Below are 21080 nucleotides of genomic sequence, written 5' to 3'. Positions count from 1 at the left end.
CGCGAGGGGGGGTGTTGTTGGTGTTATTGATTGTTAAGCGCCGATTGTAAATGTAATTATTGTCAAATTGTCGCACGGATGAAATCACCCGCAGGGTGGATTAAGCACGGATCAATGTATATATGTGGGGTTGAAGATACATCAGAAATAAGGCGTGATGTTTGTAATGAATTCGGCAGGAGGTGTTGTGATGATGGGGAATGGAGTGAGAGGCGATGCGCGCGGGAGCCGTGGGACACAGTGACTGAGCCGTGGGACGTGGTGATTGAGCCGTTGGACGCGGTGACTGAGCCGCGGTGACTGAGCCGTGGGTCGTGGTGACTGAGCCTGACGGGGCGCATAGGGCAGGGAGGGGGGGTCCTGTGCTGTGGCAACTGAAATAATTCGTGGAAGCGCTGAGTGGATGCGGTGGAGCGGGTGGGGGCGCTGTGGTAGTCAAGGGCTCCCATGGCTCGATACCCCCCCCGCGCGCCCCGCCCAACATTAATAAACAGTGACAATTAACAAAGTAACTATTCACCCATGAAATTATTTTTTACGCCCACGATGCATTCATGCTGTGAAATAAGCGCTTGGGAGAAAGCTATTTTGAATCGTAACGCTATAGATTATTTTATTATTATTATTATGGATGGACTCGTCCCTGCCATATAAATATGGAGCTACGACCAGTCGGTTTGGGCATTAAACAGGAGATGAGCGACGGTCCATATTTGAGTTCCCATCTTCACCCACACTCCCCTTCCACAGCGATTATGGGCGCCTTGGTGGCGAGATGTTAAATGCCTCGCCTGGTATGCAGGAGGTCCTGGGTTTTGATCGCGACCCTGAGCCTATACATCTGCGTCTTTCTACCCCGCGGCCGCGTGGATTTTTCTCCGAGTCCTCCGAGTTTTCCCTCCGGATTTAGAAGCACGCGTTTAGAGTATTTGTGCTGCTATAAATGTCCACATGATAAGCCACTTTGTTGAGCCATCATTTGCGGTCAGTTCGCTTCTGACAAAGAGCGTCATAGCTCAGTGAGCCTTACCTGGTCAAATATAAATAGTTTAGTTAATAGTTTTAGTAGTTTAATATTCATCTCACGACTTCGGTTCCCAATTTCATTCGTCCCGTTTCACCGACTCGCTTGTAAAGTTCCGTTTCCTCCGTCGATTAAACGTACCGATCATCATCGACTTGTCATCTTCTCACGCGTACGATTCCACGGTTGTGTCGTTCGCGGAGTGATAGATTTTAATCGACGCGTCGGTACCCGCCGAGTGATTTTCTGCTCGAACGATGCCCACTGAGGCGTTGCTTGTTCCCTGTTCACGGCTCTGAGCCAGTGGTGGAAATTCCACATTCCCTTTTCTTCTTATATTCGCATGGAAGTATCAGTATTTGGCCTTAAGTATAATAGGTGACGTTTTGGGCGATGGGCCGTCTTCATAGCACATAAAGAGAGAATTTAGAGATCGAATTGATAATAAGGGTTGCAGACTGCCCGTGTTTACACCATGGGGCCAGATGAGAATTACATTTACAATGTTTTCCTGATGAGCAATGTTTGAATAGCCATATGAATAGTTACACTCATAGTAGCTATTGAGTGGCAAAACCCTTTCATAATTAACAACTTTTTGCTACGTTGATGAATTCATCTCAATAATTAACATTTCGTAATTATAATTGCGATACAAAATTAACAACACTTCATGTGACCTCCTTTGCCAGTACCAAAATATGAGAATAGGGTTTCCCCGTTTTTTCTGGCAACAAAACAGGTGTTAAGATGTTAAAACACCAAACTGAAACCTTTTACATGGGCTCGTGTCTGCATTAACCACAATACTTGTGGTCAGAATGCAAACAAAAAACGTACTCTGATAATATATGCATTGTCTTTGAAACTGGCTGGACCAATCAGTCTTTGAAACTGATTTCAGTTTGGTGTTTTAACATCTTAAAACCTGTTTTGTTGCCAAAAAAGGTGGAAAACCTATTCTCATCAACAACACTCTTGACTTTTTGCATTCACTGCTCGGGCGAGCGAAGGAATCGAATCGCGGATCACCAAGCGGAGTGAATCGCTGAGCCAAAAGGCCACTATCCGAGAGCGGCTCTGATGGGCAGCACGCGATATCTTCGTGTTCTCCAGCGCCGGCAGAAACACGTGGACACGGGGATATGGGGTCACGTGGTCACGGGGACGAGGGGATACGGGGTCACACGGTCACGCGGACGAGGGGATACGGGGTCATTGGAACACGTGGACATGGGGTCACATTGATAGAGGGACACACGATTACGGGGATACGGGGCACGGGATCAGGGTGGGGGGCACGTGGTCACACTTCCCTCTCCAATTACGAAGCATTCCCATTCATTCTTCGCTCACTCTTCACTCGCGGTGTCGTAGGTGGGCGAGCGGCCGCCCGCCCGCGCAAGAACAACGCACGCGGGGTTCACAGACGCCGCCTAAACGCGAGCGGGGTGTTTGTTGAGTGGTGTGTTTATTTATTTATTACGGATGGGGGGGGGGTACATTTAAACGTCACACACTACTTCAAACGAGCCAACAATTGCTTTGCACTGAGATCTACGTTCACGATTGGTGTGCGTGAGCCTGAAGAAGCTAAAAGTTAAATAAACGCCACGACTCGACGCGTCTCCCGACACACACACACAGGCGCCACCCCCAACACCCCCACTGCCCCCACCACCCCCACCACCCCCACGAATTCACGCGGGCGAGGAGGAGGGGGGCCCTGCGACCAACACGACAAGAGGTCTCATCATTGCGGGGTTCCCCTGTTCGCACCCAGGTTCAACTAAACGATTACAACTTTACTCTTCAAATGTTAACCAGGTAAGGCCCACTGAGCTATGTGGGCTCCTTTTTTTTCTCTCCCAGAAGCGACCTGAAGCCACGACGTGGCTTCATCGTGTGGACATTTACGGAAGCCAAATCCTCTGATCGCGTGACGTTGATTCTAAATGTGGAGGGGAAAACCCGGAGATAAATCCACGCGACCGCGGGGAGAGTGACACCGCAAACTCCAAATATACAGCAGGCGTCAGGGTTGGGTTCGAACCCACGACCTCTTGCATACCCGGCGAGGTAGTTAACATCTCGCCACCGTGGCGCACAGGTACCCCCACGCCCAGCTCGCCGTTAGATCCCACAGGTGTATCTGGGTGTTTAGGGGGAGTCGTTGTACCGGTGGGGGTTGGGGGAGTTTGCCGTGGTGATCAACAATTCGCAGCGTCACCTCGATAGACCCCCTAAAGAGTCTTGCCTGCGCCATCCCACAAACATCATCGTCTGAGACGCGGGCAGTGACTCGCCCGGGGGCTGAAGTGGGGGAAAAAACGTCTTCTTTCAAATAAACTGCAGCGGCCAATCAGAAACCTTCACCCCTCGTACTCACGACAGTTCGTTGTCCCTCCCCTCCCCCGACACTCCGATGAGCACGGTTGGCTACGTGCGGTGCGAAAGAAGTTCAACGTACGTGCACACACGCTCGGCGACACGGCGCGCCCGTTAGCACCCTCTCTCTCTGAGCCCCACAGCCAACTCTGATTATTGGTGGCGGCTGCATTTTGTTTTTTTTACCAAGCCCCGCAGTCGCAAGTTGCTTTAATTCTTAATTCCCTCCGTTTTATTGCTCTTCCGGTAGCTCCCTTGATGGTTACGGCTACAGAGTCCGTGGCGATTATAATCAGTGGGTCTCTGAAGTACCCGGCCCCCCCTGACGAACAGCAACGACCCCCCCCCCTCCATTCAGAGACAGGACCTTTGTCGAGGTGGCTTGGGGAGGCATTCGAGTTAAAGACGCCATCACGGACAATGCCGCTCACATTTTCCCCCCCTCTCCAAGATCCCGCAGCTGCTGCACAGTCGACAGCTGACCCACGCCAGAGGTTCTACTCTTTCACTCATGGAGGTTTACACTGTGGGTGTGAATGCCCCCCTCCCCCCGATATTAGGTGGTGCCCCCTGTTTTACTTGGCCTAGAATAGCCACTGAACAACGCTTTGTCGGCAACTGAGTCGCATTGTTGTCGGGATTAAGTGGCCGAGGCGCTGTGGTCACAGCGAGGCTTGCGAGCTGCGGAATGAGCCATCCTCCTCCTAGGCTGCGCCGGAGGTAGTGCCCAGACTTAGGGGAAACTCACAAAGTACACAAAGGATGAGGGTATTCGCACTTGGGAGCCGCGCCGAGTACACGCGCCTGCACCCCCCTGAAACACAACTGCAGGCAGCGGCGAGTTCGGGACTCCAGGTTCAAGAGGCGATAATCCCCCGCGGGATTTCCAGTCTCGGGTGATGATGATCGAAACGCGAAGGCAACGGGTGATGACGATGGTGTTGATGCACCAGTGCTGGGCTCTCCGCAGGCCAGTTCTCCTGGGAAGATCAGTAGACGGCCTTTTATGACTTTGTGTCTAACCATCGGCTACTGCAGTTGACCAAGATGAGATTTACTATCTGCTCGATACGCTAACACCAACCCAGGCACCTCGAGCACGTGGCTCCTCCTCACTTCCTCTTGGTTGACGCTGCCCACCAGGTCCTCTGAGCTGGAGAGAACCTCGTGGGTGGAGGAGGTGCAGGGATTCGGCCACAGACTCCACCGCTACTTTTGAGACTTGAGGATACAGCTGAGCGTGGGGGCTTTGCCGGTGAGGACCTCTAGGAAGAGGGCTCGCTTGGAGGGCTTGCCACGAGGAGACCGGGTTCAAAATAACATGAACCTATTCTTGCCAGCAGAGTTGGTCAGCATTGGGCCATCATCAGCATCTTCACACGTCACCTTCGCATTCCAGTCACTCAGAAAATCTATTGGCACTTGTCACCCGAGACTGGGAGACTCGGGGTGATGTGTGTAGCCTCCTCAACCTGGAGCCACGAGCCGACACTGCCTCTAAAACAAACGACTCCACCCCCTCCACTACTCCTACTGCCTCCACCCACCCCACCTCTTAATTTCTCTGCAACGGGGATCAAACCTTGCAGTCTCGCTCTTACCTTCGCCCCTACCCCCTCTGTCCCGTCAGCACACACTGGAGCTATACACAGCGTCGCCTACCACACCAAAGCACACTTGTCATCATTAATACATAAGTGTTGAGCCGGATGCCACTAAACAACTCCAAGCCGCGACAAGTCAGTACCATAAAAGAGTTAAACACAACGCAAAGGAGGAGGAGGTGACGTGGTGTCTGTGGGGTGTTGGCCGCTGGAGGGATGTGCGGGGTTGGTGACCGCCACGCGTTCCCACCATCGCCCCCTCTCCCCGGGGTCGCCAGGGTACCACGTGACGGGCCGGTGTCTCTGACCGCACGTCCGCAACGCATCCTAACCTCGTGGCTTCTGATCGACGAACCCTCGTCCCCGGCACCCCCCGTCATTCTCAAGCAAACCTCTCGGCTTAGGGCGCGCTTTTGTTTCATAACCGCACCAATCAGGTAAGCCAATAAATAAATATGCTACTAGCTAATCAAAGAAATACATAAATACCAGTTGAACACACACACACGTCAATAAATTAATGCTCACGAGTAGCAGCAAGGCTCCTTACAGTCTTGTCGTGTCGCTAGCAATGAATGATGCAGAACAATGAGACTCGTGCAGATGTGGGGAATCGGATTCAGAGTGGCTTCTGCACGTGGGGAGGAGGTGACAGGAACATTCTCCGTGACATTGCGGATTCCTGGCAGGTAGAAAAGTAAGATCTACGAGGACGCGGTTAAACGGCCACCGTAGGTGGGTCTGAACGCTGGGAGCTGCCAAGAAGCAGCGGTACCAAGGGCGTTAAGGGGATCCTTCCGGAAGAAAAGAAAAAATGGAGAGTGGTGAGAGTGAGATACGAGCAGAATTGGAGGATCCGACGCAGAGCTGCCGACCGCGAATAAACGGGACGAGGCGAAGCGGAACGAGCAGAAGGAGGAGGAGACAAATCTGACTCAAATTCCCCAAATCTGCGCACGTGTCAGCGGCAGCTGCGTGCGTGTCCCGTAGATCACCGCGCGTGGCCTCACCCCCGCGCGCACGGCGTGTGTCCGTATGTGCGCATGCGTGCATGTGTGAGTGTGCGCACGCGTGCGGGTGCATGCGCTGTGTGTGTGAGCGTGCGTGCGTGTGAGCGTGCGCACGCGTGCATGCGCTGTGTGTGTGAGCGTGCGTGCGTGTGAGCGTGCGCACGTGTGCATGCGCTGTGTGTGTGCGTGTGCATGGATCGCGATCTCGTGCGTGCACCCGTGTCTTTGCGCCCCAGCGTGCGTGTGCGTGCGCCGAATCGAAACACGCGCCGCCGCCGCCGCCGCCGCAGCCGCGTCACACGGAGGCGCTGGGTTCCTCCAGCCTGGCTGGGGGGGGCGTGCCCCCCGTGCCCCCCGCGACGCCCTTGCCCTCGGCCCTGATCTCAGTCCCGGCGCCGCCCCCCCAGGGCGAGGCTCCTGCGTCGTCGCTGTCGTCACCGCCGTCATCGTTGTTATTGTTGTTGTCCCGGGCCGCGGGCTGGTGGGAGGCGGTGTGCGACAGGGACTGCCTCACCACGGTGTAGCGGTTGACGAGCGTCAGGAAGCGGCCGGGGGGCTCCACCCCCTCCCCCGCGTAGTACGACTCCATGAGGCCCACGGGCACGCAGCGTTTGTGCTGGGGTTGGGGGGGGCATACGGGGAGATGAGAGCGGGGGGGGGGGTCGTGGGTCGAGAGGGATGGAGCAGGAAACAGGAGAGGGGGAGACGGATTGAGAGAATGTGCAAGGTAGGGAAAGGGGGACACGAGACGATGGGGGGCGTTGGGATGCACGTGGATATACAGCAGGGAGGCAAAGTGGTGGGAGATGGAAAGAGCCGGAGACACAGACAGGGAAACAGAATAAGATGGGAAGAGGAGGAGGTGGACGAGGAAAGGATACGGAGTCAATCCAATGTGTATTTGCTTCACAGAAAATCCCGTCTAGCCAGTTACCTAGCGAGATGCGCAAGGTAGATCCGTGGTGCATCAGCACCGAGCGAGAACATTCATGGCATCACAGGAATCCGTGCGAGTGTCCGCGACAGTAAGAAGACGACGAGAAGCGCAGAGGGCGAGAATATGTGATGATTGTTGCTTAAGTTCTGCTTAACGAAAATAAACCACCGAGATGAACTCGGAATGTCGTGAATGTAAACATCTATTATGTACTGTGTATGTGGTACGTAAACTTTACTCGTGGGTTCATACAGATATTTACGGATTACAAGTGCCACAGGACATGGAAATGGCAGAGACGAGGCGGTGATATCGGCACACCGCAAGAACTGCAGCCCGCTCCGCGATGCTGGGCGCCGGGGCCTCGTGGTGCACATCGCGCCACGTGGCGAGGTGATGTGTGGAAGTCGACTCAGCCGCTCGTGCCTCCGTGGTCGATCAATATTTGTTATCACTCTACGCCCCCCCCTCCCCTAAAGCCCCCAACTCCAACTCCAGCTGATCGAATATGCAACTGCCAGACTCAGCACCCGCACCAGTCCCCAAATGGACCCACGATCAACGTCAAGATCGCACTCGCCGTCTTCAAGATACCCCATGGACTTGTCCCTACCTACTTGCATCTTGCCTTCTCACCTCACTCTAGTTTCTTCCACGCACTCTCCTACCTCTCTCCTCTCATCTCACTCTACTCCCCGCTGCGCCCCAGCAACCAACCCTTCCTGTCGAACCCCACAGTCACCCTTCGCTTAGTGGGAGATCGTTCCTTCTCTGTGCTGCCTCAATACTCTGGAAGCTCCTTCCATCCGTGCTGTTAACTCCCTGCTCATATTTACATTCAAAGCTAAATCCATTCCTTATTTTATCTACAGTTGCAATGCTCTGTAATCGTTGTATTGATCGCATAGCTCTCGCCATAGCAATGTGGAATGCGCACCGCTGAATGTATGGCTAGGCACGTACCTGCAGGTAGGATCCCTCGGGGCAGCTCTGTTCGTACTTGTACACCTTGTAGACGACTAGAAAGACGACGCAGGCCAGGAACGCGAGGCCGAACATCACCAGCAGAGTGAGCTGCGGATGCACACGTGGGTTGCAGAGTGAGTGTGCGTTTGTGCTGCATCGCAGCAAGTTGCCACAGTGGGGAGCGCAGTTGCTGCATCTGTCAGTCATCTCAGTGAGGTGACCCATGGCACCTGGATCTGTCCCGTGACCTCCTGCCAGAGAGCCTTCGACACTTCACGTGGCCTCAAAGTGCACCTAGTCTGGCACAAGCGCCGTGGTCACGTCACCGCCACTGAGTGGTGAACGGCAGCGGTTGTTGTTGCGTGCTGTATTGAACGTCGTGCGTTATGTTTGTGAAGCTCGTGTGTGTGTGAGAGTTCGTATGTTTGTGAGCGAATTCATTTGCATTTTATTTATGAGCTGATGGGTGTAAGTTCAAGAATGTGTGTGTATGTATGAGTTTGTGTGTGTGTCAGTTCAGTGAGTGCGTGAGTTCATGAACGTGTGTGTAGGAGTTCGTGTGTATGTTGCAGAGTGTATGTATAAGTTAATGTGTGTGTGTGGAAATATGTATGAGTTCATGTGTGTATGATCGTGGGTGTGTGTGCGAGTCATGGTTGTGTGAGTAGGCGTGCAGGTGTGTTGATACAGGTGGTGGATCGGCCAGTCATCTCAGTCGACCCATGTCACCTGGGTCTGTCTCGTGACCTCCTGCCAGCGGGCGTTCGACACATCACTTGGCCTTAACGTGCACATAGCCTGGCACAAGCACCGTGGTGACATCACAGCCACTTAGTGGCGAATGGCGGTTGTTGTTGCTGCTGGTGTGTGGAGTGGGGATGGGGAGGCGTTGCGATGGTGGAAAAGGCACCTCCATAACGAACAACTGTCGAGATGAGCCATTCCAGTCGTGTTCAAAATCAAACATTGTTTGGACTTTGTGCTAAGTTCTTGGCTTTTATTCAAACATCACCATTTTGCAATCAGGCCTGCCAGAAGCTCGGAATCAAGCCCAAACATGCTTCCGAGCTTATTCGGAGCATTTTAATAATTAAGTACACATTTCCATTGTACTAATGAGAAATTCAGTGGATGCATGAGACTACATTACAATTTCCAACATTTAATGACATAAGAGGATTAGAGAATAGCAGACGCAGAGTGAGCACCCAATGCACTCTCGTGCCCGTGGATGGCAGCGGCTGAAAATAATCGCAATAATCTCACATCCTTCACAATGTACACAGGCACTAAACTATTAAACAATGTTTTATTTTACCAGGTAAGGCTCACTGAGCTATATAGCTCTTTCTCAGAAGTGACCTGGCCACAAATGATAGCCCAAGAAAGTGGCTTTTGTGGAATTTTATAGCAGCCAAATAATCTAAGCGCATGATTCTAAATGTGAAGGGAGAACATGCAAACACCAAATATACAGCAGGCATCAGAGTCGGGATGGAACCCACGACCTCCTGCATACCAGGCGAGGGAGATAACATCTCGCCACCGTGGCATACCTGAGTGAGTCTCAAGATTCGTTTTCAGGAGCATACTTGTATTGGAATGAAATTAAAACAAAAAGGGAGCCGTGCTAGCAATGATGTACAAGCATAAAAACGCAGCTCTTTCAGAAGCAACGTAGTCAGAAACGTTAGCTTACAAGACAGTATTGTGCAACATTCCCCCCTCCCCCAGCGATTCTATGAATGATGATCACGAAATTATGTCAATACTTGATGAAGTCATCTATTACTCTAAACCTCATTGTCAGTCTCTTTAATATCGCGACATTTGTCCCGATGCACAGTGGCCGAACCACAAGCATAAATGTAAAAGAAGCACATAATATAATTATTTAGTGCACAAACGTAAATAATATATTCGTATAAGCGCAACGTGACCCGATAATGCTCTATTTGAATCTACGAACGCATGCGGAAGCGTCACATGCCGAATGAGGAAGACGTCCGGCTGTAGTGCGGCGATAATTACCACGGCGGGTGAGCTGTGTCAGTTGTCTACTCGCTCGCGTGCCAGTGTATTACAATGCTTGCCCAGTTGCTTGCTAATGGATGTTCTTCTTGTCTGCATTATCTGTGCAGCTCAGCCACCCCCCCCACCACCACCCTCCATTGTGAACCAACCCAGCGAACATCCACCCCACAACAATGCCCATGTAATTGCCTGCCCAATGGAGCCACTTACTCATCCGCCATTACCGCGCGCGTCACGTGCAAAAATGTGGTTTTCGCTCATTCCCGAAAACCACCATGAACGCGAACAATCGCTGGCGTTCTCCCTTTGTCGATGTGACCGTGTCCCAATCGTAACCATCGTGCACGAGTCATGCGCTGAGAAGCCACGTGGTGACGCCTCAGGCCTAGTTGCCCCTGACAACCATGTAGGGCTGCAGCCACCATTTTGTCACCTGGTTGTCGACACGGGTGGTTAAACCCTCGTGTATGCGACGCCGGCCCACTTTCATTAAGATTTGTTTTTGGTCAAAAACGCGCAAATGTCACTGCCAGTCAGCAAAAAGTCGGCAACATCACCCAGGCACAGGCTCTTGGCGATGCGTTTCGGCTATTTTGTCAAGATGTTATCTGAACCCACGTTCTAGTCACCAAATACATACGACGTTGTGGCAAAATTGTTTGACATTGAACGTCATGCAACTATAGGAATTGTTTTGCCTGTTTACTAGGGTGTGTGTATTAGTAACAGCCCTGCTTTCTAATACAGTCTCTGTGGCAATTATTGCTTATTTAGAGTGTACGAGTTCTAAACTGTTTTTTATGTTGTATGTACACTGAATGAGCCGCACCGTGAATGTGGACGGCGCATGCCAATAACATCTGGGAGAATTAACAGCGCTGACTCTGCTGACGAGACTGCGAAGGTCGAAACAGGCACAGCGTTTGCCTGATTAAACAAATAAACTTATTGGCGGTACACCGGTGCACAATATAAAAAAAAATCCGCAATAATGATTGATTTTTCCCTGCGATTTGCAACCCCAGTCAGAAAATCTTGCAGGGTGCATCAAAATCAGTGCTCGTGATGTCGAAGCAGTCGAAAGACGAATGTCGGTTCAAATGATGATTTTAAACTGTTTGATGGGGACCGGTGTGTTATGTGGCACCGGTGTACACCGCCAATATGTCCAAATGCTGCTGTATGGAACTCATTTCTCTTATTTCACGTGGAGAGGGTGCTTTTGCGTTTAATCGTCGAAAAGGTGCCAGCATCTCCTGCAGCTGGACATGGTCGGTTCATAAATTCTGTTCACGGGATAGACGGGGGGGGGGGGGCAGTCTGTTCCAGACCCACGGCGACTCAATGTCTTACCTTGAACTTCTCGGACGCGCTGTCGTTGAAGTTCACCGTGAACTCCGTGACGTTTGGAATCCCGAGTTTGCCTCTCCTCTTTGGCTGCGGTTGGAAGTTTGTCCTGGTCTTAATGATAATCTTGGGAAGAGGAGGCAACGGGAGGAGCGGGGGGTTGGTGCAGAGAGAGAGAAAGCGAGGATGGGACACCACGCGGCAACAGGCATCGATTTTGCAAGGAGAGTGAGGAGGCAGCTTGCGGTGTCGGTTTCGCCAGTGAAACCGATCCTCTTCGCTGTTGTGACAGCTGCTTTGCCAGCCCCATTCAAAACGTAATTAATTGAACACTTGTTCACGCCTAACGATGTAACGATCTGACAGCTCACGCATGCGTCTGGAACGCAGCCTCTGCCATCACGTACATACATATAGACGGACAAAGAACAGAGACCCCCAGTATAGCCTGCAGACAGATTGCGGAGGCAAGAGCTGCTAGCGAACGCCTATTAAAACCTGCACAGGGCACTAAGGGGTGCATTGGTGAGTACCACCCCAGTTCTGAATACCGTGCCAGGTACTCATGGAGGGCTTCATCGACCTCGAGGCCCAGGACACGTGCTGATATCACTCGCCACTGATGTTAGCCGTCGCTGGGATTCGAACTCAGGTGGCATGGCTCGTGGTGATGCAGTGGTTATTTCATATGGATTTAACGACGCACAGAAAGGTGCATTGCATTTGCAAACACTTTCAGGCTTATGCAGAGCACCAGCTCTAAAGAACTGCATGTGTGACCATTTTCTCGTTGCAAGGCTGGTCTGCATGAGGCTGAGAGGCTTGCACATACATGCACCTGGAGCTCTGTGTGCTGTCAAATCTATTCTGTTTCCAGCCGGCACTGATAGTTGTATTGTGGTTGGGATTCCTGGTCGTTGCAGATTCGAAAAGCAATACGGCCATAACATTGGCTCTTCTTGGGTCGGTATGTGATCTGGAACGAGGCTGTGTGAATTATGCACACAGCGTGTCATCCGGCAGGCTTGATTCATGGAATGACCGACCACGTGGTCACAATCACGCCTTCTGCTCTCGAGAAATCCCACGCGTGGCGTGGAATATTATTATTATCACGACCTGTACGAGTCTTTTATTGGAGCCTACGCTCACGTTCCTGTCTGCTGGGTTTCTCGCCTGTCCTGTCCAGCCGATGTCTGCACACCAAACACTCTGCAGTCAATTCCACCATCACTCGCGCTGTTTGTCACTGGCCACTTCGCCTTTCTTTGGAGGGCAACTGTGCTCAGCAACCGTGATCACAAAAACGCTCGACAGTATATGTTCTGCATTGCACCACCCCTAGGTGCAAAAGAGGTGGGGGGGAGGGAATGGGGCTTAAAGACGCCTCGAGAATCGGAAGGGGCATCGGAGGGCTGGGGGGGATGTGCGAGGAGCACAGAGCGAAGGTGGCAATTATCATTTCAAAAGGTCACCCCCGTGCCTCGCGACTACGCCGTGGCAGAGGCAGCTTGTCGCCAGGTCCCTCCGAACCGGAGGCCAAGCCTCCTCGCCCGCGAATCGATTCTCCTTGAATCCACAGCAGCACCAATTGGAATGCACCGCCACCGCGCGCGCCTCTCTCTCTCCTCTCATCTGTACCCCGCGCACGTGGGCGAAAAGTGCATTGGCGCTAAATGAGATGGATCGGCCAATAACCCGGCTGAACCCTCGACGGACGCGCCCGTGCCGCATTAATAACTCCCGGTGACAGTCATTTACATTGGTTATTAATGGATTAATATTTCATGAGTGGGTAGGACTACGGATAATGTTACATTTATCCGCACCAGGCAAATTGTGCCCCGGGGGCAGACGGGCGCGGCCGTGGCCGTGGGGCGCACGCCGCGCTCTCTGGCGCTGGTTTGTTGCGCTAACACCGTTCTAACGCTCACTCGTTCAAGCGCCCTCGCGCCGCCCGCCTCCGTCTGGCAGCGGCATCTCCTCTCTTACGGTCGCGACGGGATCTTTCTTGGGCCGTGACCTTTTCAATGCATTTGTGGTAAATTATCGAGCGTGTATTATTTATGGCGATGGCAGTGGGTAGGGGGGGGGGATTAGTGCCCCAGTGATGTGAGAGCAACTTTCATGTTGAGAGAGAGTGCTGCAGCCGCGCGTGTGGATGATGATATACTGCAATAATATAATCATGATCATCAGCCATGATCAATCCACTGCTGGATGAACATCTCTCCACCGGGGTTCCACTGACGCGCTCGAATAATATAAACACGAAGTTGAAATCGTAACATAAATCAACGTTTGGTACGTGCGATCCCATCGCGACGTGCGCATGCGCTGATCGCCACGTGTCGTGACCCATACCCCCGAACCCACCAGCTAAGCCCCAGCCCGACACCACCACCCCCCACAAAACAGACACATTCGCAAACATCCAGGCGAAACGAATTCGCTAATTGCCAGTGGCGAACTGATTGGCGCCGTCCCGCTATAATCTCCGAGTGTAATTTGGTGCGCAGCCCCCGGGGCCGGTGTCGAACTCGTGCTGAGCAGAGCCAGCGAGTAACAACTCTGCAGCCACCAGCGCCAAGCACTCGGCACATTCGTCAATAGCACTGCCATCTAAGGAACCCCTCCCCCCAACCACCCACCCATCCCGGGCATAACGGTTGGACAGGGAGCAAGCCATATGCTCTGCCTCTTTAATTAATATCCTTCAAGGGTCCCCCCCCGGCCACTCCACATGGGTCCCCCATGGCTCGCAGCCTCTCAATATCGCCCCCGGGTGCCTCTTTGCTATTTGTTTGCTCATGTTTAGACCAAATGTGATCACAGTGTAATTAGTAAGCGAAGTGAAAATGTCACGTATATATGTACAGCATTACGGACTGTAATAATGTAATTTTTGTTACGTTATTTTATCACAGAAATCCTCATGGAATATCAAGGCACCTGTTTCAGGTTGGTCCCGCTTTGGGGTATTTGGGAAATTGAGTTTTCCTGGAGAAATCCGATGAGCTATGAAGCTCTTTTTTTCACATGTCCAGTAGGGGAAACCGGAGGAAGCAGAGAAAACCATTCCACATTACGAGGGTAGTAACACGAAAGGTTCACACAAACGGGCTGACGATCCCACTTCGCTGTGCTGCCATGTCCTAGCCACTTGGAACCCGCGTGGGTTTCAGAATTTCACAAATCTCTGCATGATCCACCACACACACCTTGCCTCCAGAGCAGTGGCTCACAGACGACACCTCGCTCGCTTACGATATCGTATTGGCCCCTGGCAACTCTGTATCTGCGACGGTGAAATCGACGCTCTGCGAACTCACCAGTGGAAGGATGGCGCAAATCTGAAAATGGAACCGCATTTCAAACCTGGCAGGAACTTCCCCCCTTCGTTCTCACGAGTTGGGACACTTTCTTAATGGGAAAGCATCCAACCGATCAGAGACGGGTGGGGCCTTCGCCCGGAAACACTCCTAGCAAGCAGAGTAAATCCCACGGAATTACATGCACATCGCCCGCTTCACCCAGCGGCAAGTCGTTAATTATAACCAGGAGGAGAACCCAGTGAGACTTAAGCTTCGATTTTTTGTTTTATTGGAGACATGGGATCTGCGAAAAATGTTCCCACAGGGCGCAAAGGCTGATGAATCAAAATTGTATTTTATTGCAGTTCTGTGTGTGGAACGGACCGCCCCCCACCCCTTGACTGTACCGATGCCCGGGTTGCGTGCGTGCGAGCGCTGGGGTAGAGATGCGGGAGGCGGATGGACGGCGTCGCGTGCACAGAGGCAGGGGGGCACAGATCTACGTGGTCTTCTTCTCTGGGCAGCACGTGACCAGACGCTGCTGAATATTTAATTGAGCACTGCAGCCGAGGAGGGAGCGCTGTGCACATCATCCAGGAGATGCCCGAGACGAATTTAGGAATTGCTGTGAGCGAGACTCTCGCGTACACGAGCCACGAGTTGTCGCCTAAATAATGGACGTTGCGAATGGGTGGTGTTGGCGGCAGTGACAGTGGTGGTGGTGATGGGGGTGGTGTTGGGGGTGGATTTGGTGGGGGTGGTTGTGGTTGTAGTGGAGGTGGTGGTCGGGATGGAGTTGGTTGTGGGGGTGGTGGTGGTTTTGGTGGTTGTGGTGATGGTTGTGGTGATGGGGGGTTAGCAAACTGCAATACGAACCCGGCAACCCGAGTTCGATTCCCGCTGACGGCCAACACCAGTGACGATTATCTGGACCGGTCCCCTGGACTCATCTACGTCGACTCAGCCTCAAACATGAGTACCTGGTGCGATGTGTAAACATCGCCAATGGGGGAGACAAAGGCGGTCAGCTCGTGCACTCGTGTGCCTTGCTGGCCTTCATAGGTGCAACTCACGAACAGCACATGCCCCAACAGTCTGTGATAGGCTATACGGGGGATCGTTGTCTTTGGTGGTTGTGGTGTTAATGGTGATGGAGATGTTGATGGAAATGTTGATGGTGATGGTGGTGGTTGTGATGGAGATGGTGGTGGTTGTGATGGTGGTGATGATAGTGGTGGTTGTGTTGGTGGCTGTGGTGATAGTGGTGGCTGTGGTGGTGGCGAGCTGCCCTCTCACCTTGTCCGGCACCGGGTAATGCAGCTGCGTCACGTCCAGCGGGGACATGAGGGCCGGCGAGCCCTCCCCTTCCCACGACGGGGGTCCCTCCGGGGTCCCGGGAGGGACCCCGCCATCTCCACAGGGCTTCCCGCCCAGCCCGGCTCCCACCTTCACCATGCTGCACTGTGGTGGTAGTGCTTGCGGGGCCTACAGTCTGCAACAACAACAGCAGCAGCAGCAGCAGCAACAACAACAAAGGTCAGGCGCGAGGGATGGGTTTTGAATATTTTGGGGGAAAATAGAGGCATTAGAAGCCATCTCCAATAGCTATAGGGGCCGATGTCAAGTAGCCATTGGGATCAATATGGAAGCCAGAGGAGCCGATGCCAAATAGCCATTGGGGTCTATATGGAAGAGCCAATAAGGCCGATGTAAAGTAGCCATTGGAGACTAGATGGAAGAGCCAATGGGGCTGATGTTAATTATCATTGGGGTCAATATGGAATAGCCATTGGATCCGATGCCAAAAATTCCATTGGGGTCAGTATGGAATAGCCAATGGGGCCGATACCGACCAGCCAATGGGACCCACGCAGACCCGCAGTGTGTAGCTTGCCCCCCCCGCTCTGTCTGGAAGTTGCGGGGAGGGGCTGGCGCCCACCCCCCACCCTCCCGAGCCCCTCCCCGCTCCGCGCTCCCGTGCCGCTGACAACAATTTCCACCCCAGCACTGACAACTGCAGCAACAGCAACAGCACGTTGGTGATCACCCTGTTGGTTACCCCTGATGGTTACCCCTGATGGTGACCTCTGATGGTTACACGTGATGGTTACCCCTGATGGTTACCCCTGATGGGTACACGTGATGGTTACCCGTGATGGTTACCCCTGATGGTAACCTCTGATGGTTACCACTGATGGTTACCCCTGATGGTTTCACGTGATGGTGACCCCTGATGGTGACCCCTGATGGTTACCACTGATGGTTACCCCTGATGGTTATCCCTGATGTGTCCACGAGGAGCGCGTGTTGGGGCCGCGGGGGTGGAGGTGCGAGGTGGGTGATGTCATCGTGGAGGTGAGTGGTGATGTCATCGTGGAGGTGCGAGGTGGGTGATGTCATCGTGGAGGTGAGTGGTGATGTCATCGTGGAGGTGGGTGGTGATGTCATCGTGGAGGTGCGAGGTGGGTGGTGATGTCATCGTGGAGGTGAGTGGTGATGTCATCGTGGAGGTGCGAGGTGGGTGGTGATGTCATCGTGGAGGTGCGAGGTGAGTGGTGATATCACCGTGGAGGTGCGAGGTGAGGTCATCGTGGAGGTGAGTGGTGATGTCATCGTGGAGGTGCGAGGTGAGTGGTGATGTCATCGTGGAGGTGCGTGGTGATGTCATCGTGGGGGTGCGAGGTGGGTGGTGATGTCATCGTGGAGGTGCGAGGTGATGTCATCGTGGAGGTGCGAGGTGGGTGGTGATGTCATCGTGGAGGTGCGTGGTGATGTCATCGTGGAGGTGCGAGGTGGGTGGTAATGTCATCGTGGAGGTGCGAGGTGAGTGGTGATATCACCGTGGAGGTGCGAGGTGAGTGGTGATGTCATCGTGGAGGTGAGTGGTGATGTCATCGTGGAGGTGAGTGGTGGGTGGTGATGTCATCGTGAAGGTGCGAGGTGAGTGGTGATGTCATCGTGAAGGTGAGTGGTGATGTCATCGTGGAGGTGAGTGGTGGGTGGTGATGTCATCGTGAAGGTGCGAGGTGAGTGGTGATGTCATCGTGAAGGTGAGTGGTGATGTCATCGTGGAGGTGAGTGGTGGGTGGTGATGTCATCGTGGAGGTGCGAGGTGGGTGGTGATATCATCGCTTGGAGCGGCAGCCACGGCGGTGGCGGAACAATGCCGTGCACTCGTCATGATGGTCCGTCGTTGATGGATGATCGATGATTATGACCGATTATCGGTGACGATTATTTTTTGATGATCATGACGACGCCAATGAGGCTTGTTGTTGTGATTGACGATCAATGAGGATTGATTATAACGATTATGATTTATAATGGCGGTGGAGATGATGATGGTGGTTGTCATTGATTGACGGTAGTTATGATTATTGATGATGATGATGATTCCCATTGTCGATGGAACACAATGGTAATGGTCGGTGTTCGTGATGGCCATCGATGATGATGGCCCGTGCCGGTGATGCCATGTTCTCGATCGAGTTTTCGACACCGCGAGCTCCACATTATCCTCATCATCATCCTCATCATCATTTGTCGCGAGCGCACGCGCGCAGGGCGTCCGTAAAGACGGCAGCGCCTCCTCCCGCCCGCCTTTGTTTCGCCTTCACAGCTCGCAGCTGCGCGACGCAGCCTCGCTCCTGAAATCCGTTCACGAGTCGCACGCCCGGCGACCCGCCAAGGGGGTGAAACAATCGTTGACCCTGAACCGATACCGGGGAACGAGACGGGCAAGCGCTACGCGTGCGTCAACCATTTTGATGCACAGGTTACGTTGATGACAATGGCCATAGGGCAGCATACACGAGGCACCCACGCTGTGGACGGCAGACGATGCGCAGGCTGCTGCCTGCATATAGCGACGCACGAGAGATGCATCCGTACAGAATGTGGCTGCGGTTGTGGCATGCGGTATCTAATTAGGCGGGCTGTGTGTGCCTCCGTCGTCCATCACCCACACAATAGAGGCGCGTCACATGCGCGTGGGTCCATGTTGTCGTGCGGGCGATGCACATCACGGACACATCTATTGTGTCCGTGATGTGCATGTGCCGCGTCTGTGGCGTGTCACGCGCGTCGTGCATATGTGGTTAGTTATGTAGGCGCATACACAGCGTAAATGCACGCCAGCACACACACACACACGCACACACACACACGCACACACACACACGCGCGCGCACGCACCACGATGACAGGACGCTCGCTGTGTCACCGAGCGTCTTTAGCCGCAGAAGGAGAGACAATAAAAACAACCTCTCGCGAAACCCCAAACCGCGCGTCACCTTGCGCATCCAACTGCCTGCAGCCTGGCCCGCGGATGAGCGAGGGGACAGGGACCGGGATACGCGGAGCGCTCGGGATGAACGACGGCGGCCGCTCGCTCCATCACGGGCCCGCCAGGGCTAACGCCCGGGGCACCGTCCGACCTTTCTCCCCCTCCCCGCTCCTTGCCTCCCGACCTTCCACCCACCCGCCCGCCCGACATCTACCCCGTACCTGGATGAAGCGGGACCGAGGTCTCTGGTTGCAGCAGCAGCAAGCGCGGCTCGGAGCCGCTGCTGGCTCAGTTCGGCAAAAATGGCGAAGCGAGCTGCGCGGCGCGGCGAAGGGGACTGGGGGAGCGCGGCACACGCAGGTGGAGAGTGGGACGTGCGCTTGCGCGCGTGCGCGTGTGTACACGTGTGCGCGTGCGCGTGTGTGTTCGTGAGCGCGCCTCGCTCCGTATTCAGCGCACGATCGCTCCTCGCTCCGCGTCGCGGGAGTTCGCCGCCGCGCAGCGCACTCGACACAAACACAGCCAGCGCGCCCTCCTCTTCAGTCCCCGTTTGGCGAACGCGCGCGGATTTCTCTCGTGTTACTCTCATTGTGATTTTTATTTTGTACATTTTATCATTATATTTTTGGGAGGGATGGCGGTAGAGGGTGGGGGGGTGACGACCATTGTATTCCGCCCGCTCGCGTTCTCAAGCCGCTTAATAGGCGATGGAATCGCCTCGCGCCAATTAGCGGGTCGGGGGTTCGTGCCGCTGTGCGCGAGGCTTAATTGGACGCGCGTCACGTAGGCGCTCCGCGGCTGCACGGGGCGCCGTGTTTGGCACGGGGAGCGCTGCGCGTCTGTGCACGTTTCGCTCTAGCGTGCGCGTCACCATTCCGGCAAGCCGGGACGTTCAGATGCCCATCGGCAACATGATTAACCCGCGGCGCCGTAAGGGGGGGGGGTGGATCGCGTGGCGTGAATCCGCGGGCGGAGTGGAGTAGAGCGGAGCGGAGTGCCGTAGGTGGCGTGGCGGGTGCGGACCCCGTTCCTGGCACGCGGTAGGGGGGGTCCGCGCATACGCCTCGTGGCGAGGGAGTGCGAGGGGATCGGTGGGGACCAGAGGTTCCCTTCTCTCTTGGCACTGGGGACCCCTTTTGGCAGGGGTACCCAACGTCGCGCAGGCGGAAAGGGGTTCGCGGCCACCGGCTGGAGCGACCCCTCGTGGTCCAACGCAGCGAAACCCGACCCGACTGCCGCTTTCAATTTGCTGATCCGTAACCAATACAACGCGGTCATTCCACGTTATTATGGCGGGGGCTTTCAGACACTGTTGTTATTTTTCAAGAAAATGTGTGCTCATTGTGTTGCCTACGGAGGAGAGATGACTCAGTGGATGATGACTGGGAATGGGAATTGAACGCGCACCCTGATGAGTGTAAGGCGACTGCTCTGTGAACTCTCTGAGTGTTGGAGAGTACATTGTGTATCTCTTACAAGAGTGATATTTACTATACAGTATACAGTGGCGTGCATACACGCGTGTGAAATTACTCCAACCATTAAAAAAAAATACAAATCAGAATGACAATTAGTTTACAGTTTGTTTCATATACGTGCCCATGAAAGGATATGTTTGAATATACAGGTTGTACGCATATAATAATAATAGTTCAATTTGTAACGCGCGCAAATTTGCAGACGTAGTGGCCGCAACTCAGAGGCGCGGAGCCAAGCTCAGATTCGCTACATATAGACGATGCTGTTGTTGCATGTGGCAGTGATATGTTCAGGAACTCGATTCCAACGTCGAGGTCTGCCGCTCGCCACGACGCGAGGCCTTCAGCAGAGACAGAGTTCGCGTCAAGTTCCTGCTCCTCCTCCTCCGTTAAAGGAGCGCAGTGGTCTCCGATGCGGTCTCTATCTGTGTATCTCAGTGTGTTTGCTAGAATGTTCCACAGTTTGGGCTGCATGGCCACAGTCGCTTTACTGTGGCTGGTGTCTTTAATTTTCATTTGTTAAGGTGATGTGGACGTTGGTTTTTGTAATATTCTGATGCTGTTGGTAGAGGAGGAATGTCAAAGCCAGGAGGTGCGATGTGTGTGTCTCGAATGCGCGTATGCATGTTGCACTTCTTTCGCACCATACGAAGCCAACCGTGCTAATCGGAGGTGCGATCGAGGGGGTTATTT

The 21080-nt window shown here is 53.7% G+C and overlaps 1 protein-coding gene across 1 annotated transcript; it reads right to left on the bottom strand.

Moving 5' to 3' along the window:
* Positions 1 to 6199: 6199 nt before the first annotated feature.
* On the bottom strand, positions 6200 to 19243 carry LOC144721483 (neuronal vesicle trafficking-associated protein 1-like). The gene is made up of 5 exons (XM_078599122.1): positions 19131 to 19243; positions 15921 to 16116; positions 11317 to 11436; positions 7927 to 8037; positions 6200 to 6642 (listed from the first exon to the last, which is right to left on the bottom strand). Exons 2-5 carry the CDS (start codon positions 16077 to 16079, stop codon positions 6322 to 6324), a joined length of 711 nt encoding a protein of 236 aa, XP_078455248.1. The 5' UTR covers positions 16080 to 16116; positions 19131 to 19243; the 3' UTR covers positions 6200 to 6321.
* Positions 19244 to 21080: the final 1837 nt, after the last annotated feature.

The sequence above is a fragment of the Lampetra planeri genome, chromosome 12 (genome assembly GCF_965212315.1).
Source record: "Lampetra planeri chromosome 12, kcLamPlan1.2.h2, whole genome shotgun sequence".
Lineage (NCBI taxonomy): Eukaryota > Metazoa > Chordata > Hyperoartia > Petromyzontiformes > Petromyzontidae > Lampetra > Lampetra planeri.
The sequence above is the reverse complement of the archived record's forward strand: the minus strand, read 5'-3'. Positions and strand labels throughout refer to the sequence as shown.

Excerpts from the sequence above, each read along its gene's own strand:
- LOC144721483 (XM_078599122.1), bottom strand. The coding sequence starts at position 16,079 with ATGGTGAAGGTGGGAGCCGGGCTGGGCGGGAAGCCCTGTGGAGATGGC. Across the intron at positions 11,437-15,920 it reads ATTACCCGGTGCCGGACAAG|ATTATCATTAAGACCAGGAC; the intron begins GTGAGAGGGCAG and ends CCTCTTCCCAAG. Across the intron at positions 6,643-7,926 it reads CCGAGGGATCCTACCTGCAG|CACAAACGCTGCGTGCCCGT; the intron begins GTACGTGCCTAG and ends CCCCAACCCCAG.